Source organism: Copadichromis virginalis, linkage group LG15, assembly GCF_057382275.1.
Source record: "Copadichromis virginalis isolate Kocher_CV1m ecotype Utaka linkage group LG15, C_Virginalis_male_GT1.1, whole genome shotgun sequence".
In the NCBI taxonomy this organism is placed as follows: Eukaryota; Metazoa; Chordata; class Actinopteri; order Cichliformes; family Cichlidae; genus Copadichromis; species Copadichromis virginalis.
Genome location: NC_140632.1, coordinates 19,471,857 through 19,480,892, shown reverse-complemented (window position 1 = coordinate 19,480,892; position 9,036 = coordinate 19,471,857). Strand labels below are relative to the sequence as shown.

The 9,036-nt window shown below is 39.4% G+C and overlaps 1 protein-coding gene across 1 annotated transcript; it reads right to left on the bottom strand.

Moving 5' to 3' along the window:
- Positions 1 to 265: 265 nt before the first annotated feature.
- On the bottom strand, positions 266 to 8,357 carry fam89a (family with sequence similarity 89 member A). Its single transcript, XM_085432350.1, has 2 exons — positions 7,945 to 8,357; positions 266 to 5,857 (listed from the first exon to the last, which is right to left on the bottom strand). The coding sequence occupies exons 1-2, from the start codon at positions 8,191 to 8,193 to the stop codon at positions 5,564 to 5,566; spliced, it is 543 nt and encodes a 180-aa protein (XP_085288476.1). The 5' UTR covers positions 8,194 to 8,357; the 3' UTR covers positions 266 to 5,563.
- Between the last annotated feature and the right edge of the window lie 679 nt (positions 8,358 to 9,036).

Sequence of the window (9,036 nt, the reverse complement as noted above, 5' to 3'; positions counted from 1 at the left end):
GAACTAAGGACGTGGTTCCTATAAGCTCACTTTCACAATCCTTATGAATGCTTTATCTCAGAAACACCTGGAGAGGATGTCATTGGATCTGGTACAATCATTAATATACCCATAGATCTCATATCTCCCCAAAGTATCAAATTAAATTCTACTAAAACATAACTGTGCTTTAATTGTTGATCTGCTATTCATGTCAGTTTAATTTAGAAGTCTGAAGGCACGATCAATATTTCCCTCATAAAAAAAACATCACTCTAAAAACCTGAAAAGTACAGAACCGCTTTATTAAATTCATAACAGTATAACTATGAGAGAGTACTGTCCAAACAAACAGCAGTGTGGTCATTCATGGATAAGAGAACAGGAGGAATGATAGATGGCGGCAACACAGCCTTCACGTGTTCTCCAAATGTTACTTATTCAAAAAAAAAAACAATACATAAAATCCTTCTTTTCACTAAAGCAAGTTAATGAACGATTACAATAAGAGATATAAAGAACAAACACGAATGAAATTGCATTTACTTCTCTGATTTCCTCAATAGGTTACATCTGCATACTCAGGCCTACTGATAAACATGTCACTTGTAAAATAATGAACTGTCTTGGCTCAATCATGTTTTCAAACCCAGGTTTGGACACAGGTCAGATTTGGTCAGCTGCAGAAAAGGCGCACACACATTACACACCTTCAGCTATTTTTTTTCCTCATTGGAAGTAATGTTCAAGTTATTCTCCATTCAAGTGCCACAACCCTCACTACAGCATGGGTGTGAACGCTCAGGCGTGACCGTGATTGCAGGGGTAATCCGCACTTAAGTCAAACTATGTCAAGCTTTTGTGGTTGTTTTGCACTTGGCGTCTTCGCCTCCTGATTGTTCAAAGTTGGTGCAAAGTTTGCCCTTTGATTTTGAGACTTGCACCAAACCATTGAATCATAATTATGACTCACTGTAAGTGGGTGTGACATAGCATTGTTCACCTTTAGTTCGAGAGCCATTGTTTAAGGGAAGTATGCTATTTTGTCAGGAGTCAAAACCACCCAAAAAAAAACAACAATTTTTTTTAAAGTTTACCCTGAGATGAAATCTCCATGTTACACATCCAATAATCATGTGAAAAAGGGGCATATTTTAGTCTACAGAACAGGCAACACACGTGGCAACGGTACAATATTAAGTACAATTTGCTGGTGTTCAATTTAAAGCTTCTTCTTAGCTCTCTTGTGCTGGGTTAAGCTACAATAGTGTAAGCGTACAAAGAGCACCATGCACCTGTGTAGTAGTGACAAACTCAAAGAGGGTCAGCTAGTCGTATTTTTGGGGATTTAACACAGCAACAGGCACAAACAAGTGCAAAAAACAGACTTGAAGAACAAGTGAGGAGTGCACCACCTAGCTCGGTTTGCAAATGCCTCAGCTGACTTTAAGGCTGATACAAGTTCTTGACGGTAAAATTGCTACGTGTACTTTAAAGTTGTATTCTGAAGAAATAACCGCCATACATTAGGGTCCTTTTATTTTGAGGTGTACAATTTCTTCTAAGCATCAACCAAAACAGGAAGAGAGATGTCTCACTTTTGCTAGAGCAACTCAAATTTCAGTGGGTGTCAGCAGTACACCGTTCCCAACAGCTGCATCCCTGCCAATAAAATTCCAAACAATCTTTTGACAGAGAAGAGTATAATTAACAACAGATCCAAATTAGGGACTCGTTGGAGTTGGAGGAGAGCGACATGTCAGCATGACATTCATTTATTTCTGGCACAGCTTCAGAATGAGTTTTGTGAGATTGCTAAATTCATTATGTTTCAAATTCCACATGTAGCAGCTTTAAAAACCAAAGTACAGGCCAATCAGTTCATATGACTTATGGTATATGTTCATTCCCATCTTGAACATCTTATAAAAAGGCACTAATTGGGTAGACATCCAATAGAAATCCTGGGATCAAGATGTGACTCGTGTCCTAAACGTCAGTGGTTTAAAACGGTTTAATCAAACGTGCTTTCGGCTTCAGATTAGCAGTAGACTGCAGTAGTAAAACAGGTGCTTTACCTGACCCTAAATGTGTAATCCGACTAGAAATGTTGGCAGCAGTCGCATACAGGTGTACTTCACAGACAAAGTTAAGTTTCATTAAATGTGGATCATAAAAAGCAACAGAGAGAAACAGAGAACAATCATTTCAACTTATCAGAACACTGGAACCAAAGTCAATGGACTCTGTTAAATAATAAGACTAGTCAGAAAGTTGCAAATGCATTATGGAAAGGTTCAGAATAAAAGTGAGTAGTTACATATGCAAGAGGCAAAAAAAATGTTTGTCCAAGCTTAGATCAGGAAAAAAATATATATGATAAACCTCAAGGAGAACTTGCATCCTTTTATGGTGACAACAGAGTTTAGCTTTGCTCCACCCCAAACTTCATCCTGCTCAAAAAACAATCAACCATTGTTCACTTTGTGTCCCCATGTGATGGTAATGTTTAAAATTACTTCACACACCAGGTCCAGGTTATATGGATAACAAAACTATGTCAAAGTGGCAACTTTAAAAGTGCTTGCCAGTGGATTTTGTTACTCTCCAACACGGATTAAACCTCCTCCCAGACTAAATCCTAGGAGGACCTCCAGGGGAAAAAGTTTATGGTCTATCTCAGCTTAATCCATGTCTGGGAAATGGAGGCAGTAAGACATAGTAATGCTAGCTACTTCCCCATCTGGTGATTGTGCTGGTTTGACTTTACGTTTAACAGATGAAGTATGTAACTGAAACATTTTCCCAAAATGTCAGACTACTCCGGTTAAATCAGAAACTCTTGATGTCGACAGATTTTAGAGAGAAGTTAGAAGATCAAGGGTTACTGTGCTTGCGGAAACATGGTTTCATATCCACATGTTATTGCGACACATCTGACTCTTCACATACTTGTCATAAATCAATCCTCTAGACTTTCACTGGTCGGTGACATTTTAATTCAGTCAACTGAAAACGCTGGTCTTTGAGTGGGGAAGAAGGCGGCCAACTGTTCAAAAGGCCAACCAAATGTCCTTCATTCATCAGCTCCAAAAAACTCCTAACGACATTCGTCAAGACACCAGATGTTAAGTTTTAAGTTCAACATAGCCAGATCCCGCCTACATCAGCAACGTCAACCAAATACAATGCTGAGTGGCGTACTCTCTTTGGTTTGTGTTCAAATAGCGGACTGACGTACAGACAGGTGACGAAATATGAGCACATTTGTGCAAAGATGAACCCTCGATATCTTCTCAAAGCGATGGTGAGTTCAGAAACTCAATTTATGATTGACAGCACAGCTGCTGTGCTGTGTCTGTAGCTGTGTTGTATGCTACAGGCTGAGCTGAGACCTTTGCTGCAGAGTTTAGATACTTAGGAAGCCTGAGTAGACCATTCATGTGTTTACAAAGAGGATTTTCACATCCAAAAGTCTTAAACAGTCAAGATTTTAGATTGAAGGAATTTTAACTTAGTTGTTTTTTTTATTATAGATGAGGCAATGAAGGCAAGTTCTTCTGATTAAAAAAACAAAAACCAACCAAAGCAAAAACAAAAGCACTTTTTTTTTGTTACAATCTAATTAATGACCACCGTCATATTGTAATGGAAGCAGAGATCGTTAAAGAGCCCCTATAACGTATGCAAAGATGACCAAATGCTGATATAATCAGATTTATATTCCTCAAGGATGACTTAAAAATGAGCTTAATCCTGCACGGGCATCTGTCACACTTAACAGAGCACATGACGCTAAAATGAGATTGGTTAAGATCTCGATGCATAAGAGTATAAAGCACCGGGTTTTCATGTGATAGTTGCTACTAGGTCTAGAGCTACAGATGTTTATTTACACTGTAGGTGATATTTGAAGGCCACTGGGACCAGAAAAAGTTAAAAGGGACCTATTATGCAAAAATGTTTCTAAAAGGAACAAAATCAATCAATAAAAAAAGGAGGTCAGTAAGAAATCCCCATGAAGGGCAAGGGGTTTTTTTTGTTTGTTTTTAAACTCAAAGAAAGATTACTGTAAACTGTGAATCATACAAAGCCAGCATGGAAGTGATATCAGCACAATAGGTCCCATTTAAAAAAAAAAGTGTCTAAAAACAAACTGCACCATGAAAAAGTGAGAAAATGTGTAGATTTTTTATTTTTTGTTTCCATAATGAAAAATGTTCCAGCTACCAGATCACAGCTCAGCTCTTGGCCATATTTGTATGTGGCTTCATAATTTCTTTTAATGCTCATTATCATCTATAATAGAATAATTCTATTATTTTGAAGAATAATTCTTGTTTCAACTTAGGTAGTCTTTGCATTTCTATTCATGTTAATACTGACCTCAAGAAACTAATATCTGAATGTTCAGTGTTTGAACCAGCCAACCCTTGATTGGGGCGGACCCCCACTTAAATTGATAAATACAATGAAACCAAGATCCAGAAATAAACTGAGTTCTGTTTTAATCTTTAAGTAAATGTTTCTTAAAGATAGATAATATTAAAGCAGAAAGTTAAATTCAGGCAGATGTGTCCTGAACACTACAAAGTCTGAGAACAGAGACATGTCTGATATGCCTGTAAAGTGCTGAAGCACTATATCTGCAACACAGCACGCTGGGCTTGGGGTTTTTCACCTCTGCAAACAGTTAAAACTGTTTCCAGCATTCTGAAGATTTCACATTTCCTGAGCAGATATCTGCTCCACCTAAAGGCAGGACGGTGAAGACCTCATACCTGCACACAAACTCAGTGGATATGAGGACCTCATCTCTTTCTCCGTACTACTACTTCTGGTTGGACCCCAAGGGGTTGATGTAAATTAATGGTTTCACCACTTAGAAGAAACACACACACTGTCTCCATTAATATGTCCACAGAGTCAGTCATCTTTTTGCACCAATGCTGATTGCAAAGCTCTGGATTTCTGGGATTCTTTCCAACCTGTAAATGCTGAGGAATGGTGCAGTAGAAAATGTCAGAGTAACAGGAAAGCAAATATTTTGTTATTTATATTATATAATAAATAATAAAACTTTGTTCATATATTTTTGTATATGTAAATTAAAAAAAAAAAAGTTCAGCCAAAAAGAAAGTGACTGTCTAACAAAACAAACGGACATAGAAGCAGCAATAAAGCTGTTTACAAAAAGAAGTGTGTGTATATATATATATATATATGTATATTGCCGAATTTTGACTATATCGAGTCGCTGGATACAATTGATCCCAACCCCTGAGTGTTTCAGAGGTTGTTAAGAGAGTAACTTCTCAAAATATCTGATCGCTCAGATCTGCAGTTTGATGAAGCTCCTGGTCACGCTGCAGAAACAACGTTCTGCAACACAAGCAGGCGGATGTTAGACCTGAGGAGGTGTTTAAGGTAGCTGGATTTTTACAGTTCCACGAGACGCCATAGTCTGTTGTCTCTCACCAGCCACTCACTCCCTGGAGGCCAAAAAGGTTTCTCCTCCAGCCTAATCCAGTCTGTCAACCCAAAAATATGCATCCACACTAAGAAAAATGCTGACAACGAGGCCTCAGATGTTAACGCGAAAGGAGTCCCAGCTGTCCCCTTTGCCACTGCCGCTCCCATTCTTGGCTGCCCCCATTGTTGCCATCCCATCTCCAATGTCTCCATCCGGCTGTTCCCCGGTGGGAGTGGAACCAGGCTCCGGGTAATACTCGTCATCCTCGTCAAAGTAGCCATTCTCCATCATGCTGAGGCTGGAGGCTGCGCTAAGGTCCTGGCAGCTCCCCTTGTACTCCTGGATGGACTCGTGGAGCGACCACAGCTGGCACAGCAGGGACATGTCCTGCTGACGCAAACCCACCTGCAGGGGGCAGTATAGGGATTAGCATTAAAAAACCCAGGGAAGTACAGCTGCAGCTAACTCATTAGCTTATTAGATTATTTTTCAGCAGCTTGTTGCCTTTTTAATTGTTCACAGTTTAATAATTAAGAAACCCAGAGATAATGTTCTACAAATTTTTTAAACGTGTCATTTCGTCTAATAACCTGGGATTATAATCGCTTGACATGAACACAAACAGCTACAGGAACCACGAACAAGCGGCTCTGCTTTCATTTTCTAAATTACTTCACGGACATATGCATAGCAGGTGCCCTTATAGTGTAGTGCCACAACAAGCTGGGTGTAAGGACACAAACATGGAGCCTAGCAAGTTTTCCTTTAAATGATGAAATTTACACCAGTTGCACCACTTAAACTCTCCAACCATCCTTCAGTGGCCAATATTGCCTACAAATAAAAGCTCAGTCTTATACTTCTGAGCATTCAGTAACCAGGATCTTTCTACAGCAAGTAAATCTTCCAGGGTTCCCACAGGCCCATTTAATAATAAAATGGGCCTGTGGGGCTTTTACCGGCATAATAGCCAATTTATTTTTTAAATATAGATGAATGAATTCATTGTTTTAGCTCCAAAAACATCTGTCTGGCAAATCACCTTAATAACTTGGCATTAGTGAAAATCTGATTTATTTCTCAACCGTTTAGCACATAAACAGAAAGATAAGCAACAAAAGAGTGACTGTAAAGGAATTATTCAAGTAAAACACCTAAACAGTCACTAAATTTAACCTCTAACAAAGAAACAAAAAGAGAAGAAAGTAATAAAATAATCCTCGCCTGTGGCCTCAGCTGACTCTGTGACATCGGTGTGTCAAGGCCACGATGATGGTGTGTAAAGGGCATTTTTGCTGCTGACCTCACGGCTGAGCTGACAGTGCAGTTTGAACTTAGAGGCACGGCACACTCAGTGGTCAAGCATAACACAGGCAGCTAAAACGCACACCAAACACTGTGCTCTTTAAAACTGCACAGGGACAAGCTTAGAGTCTTTAAAAATATAGGACACTGACAACTTATTAACTACAACAACCCCACAGTAATACATTAACAGCAGCAAAGCAATAAGGCTAACATTAGGAACCTACTCTGCCAAGGCTAAAGGACATAAAGAGTCAGTGGGATTTAGGAAAGAAAGATTTAGGAAAAAAATAAATAAATCCAAATGCCTAGAGTTTCAGCAGCAGTTTAACCTCTTTCAGCTACGTGACTTCACATAAGAAAACAAGCTATTGTTAAGCATTAACCAAGATTGCTGGGAATCTACCTCAATAATGAAATCTGGTCCGGTGATAGTATGAAAATCCTTGCTGCTGGCAAGGGAGTGTAAAACAGTGTGCAGTAAGAGTTTCACTCTGATTACATCTCTGCAAATGTGATAGCAGGTATTAGTTCACTGAAGGATTTTGTGTTGGTTTCTGTATGTCACAATAGAAACTTTTATACTGAAGCTAAAAGGTATTAAAATGAGCTTAGAATCCAAATCAGCACAAGCCTAATGGCTTAATTTGTCTCATCCAATGCAAAGCTGTTCCTGATCCCCTTTTTTCCTTCTTCTTATATAGGCTGTTATTAACACCAGAGTCCATTTAAAAAAAATCTCGTTTTTATCCTCAAGTGCTTCTAGGTGGTTGGGTGGCATGTTAAGTTAATTAACTAGCGAGTCTTTAATAAACAGAGCAAGGAGAAAACACACTTAACAGAAGTGATAACAATGAACAGTGAACATAATTTGTATGTTCACTGAACAAAAATCCCAAACAGACAGGACATAAATCAATATTTTTAACTTCATAATTTATTTATATAATGCAGAACGGGTTAATTTTGTATGCCGAATCAATCAAAAGATTATTGTTTTCAAAAAGTCTTAATTTCTCAGCTAAAATGCACACAAGTTTGTCCAAAAGCCGAAAAAAGAAAACTTCTGCAGTTTCTTTAGGGATTTTGGTTGAATGGTTGTGAATGTAAATCGCTAGGATTAAACCAGCAGTGGTAAACGGACCACTTTCCTGTCGACAAATAAAGGAAAACACTGAAAATGTTACCATCTCTTTTCGCAGCAGAGCCAGTGCTGCATCGAGGTTGGCCGGCTTGTTGGCCAGCAGGTTATCGGCATTGTTCCTGCCTCTGCTCAGGTCGTCCTGGATCATGGTTTTCTTCACGTACATCCTCTCCATTTCTCTCCAGGAGCCGCCGCTTGAGTTCAGCAACCCGCTCAGGCTCTTCGGCAGCGGCGGTAGACCCTCGATGCAGGCCATTCCCCCCAGCGTGCCGTTCGTTGACTTACCATTCATCGTCTTATGTGTTACGAAGCGGGGAGAGCTAGTGTCTATAAAGTCCTGTTTTTTTTTCAGTTCAAAGACGCCACAAACACTGTTATCACACAGCAGTCTCCCACACTGAACAAACCGAGCAACAGCCGTGCTTTTCTCACCCCAGGGTAGCCAACGACGCCACGTTCAGTTATCCCGAGTGAAGCCGCTGGAATTCCGGTATGATCGTCAAAATAAAATCACATCAGCTTAAAAAAAGTGTGATGAACGTGGGAAGAGAGAAAAACAAAAATAACAGAAACAATAATTGCTAAAGCATACTGGCTTTTTTCTGCCCGTAATATTATAAGGAGAAGCGTGAAAACTTTGCCTTGTAATATCCATCCATCTTCTTGCTCACTTATCCAATTCAGGGTTGCAGAAGGGCTGGAACCCATACCAGCTGTCACTGGGTGCAACACGTTCTCATCCCAGATCGCCAGTCCATTGTAGGGTTTAACCTTTAGATGCTGATAAATCTAGAAACATCATTTAACATGAAAAGCATGTTTTGGTGCTTTGGGAGGAGACCACTTGGATAATACAAGCTAGACACAAGGAGAGCAAGCACTCACAGCTGGCTTTAAGAGTCAACCACATATCTGAAATGTGCTAACCACTGCACCACCATGCTGTCCTGCTTCGAACCAGGATTAATAGAAGCCTTTCTTTTACTAGAAGTTATATTTGTACTACCTTTTTTCTGTTGCAGAATTCTCCCACAGGTGGATGCTTTGCATCTCACACCTCTTTTTTTTTATTACGATGTATCCCTTATGTTATAAATTAGGATCATAATTATAACATCTTATACCATTCTCAAGA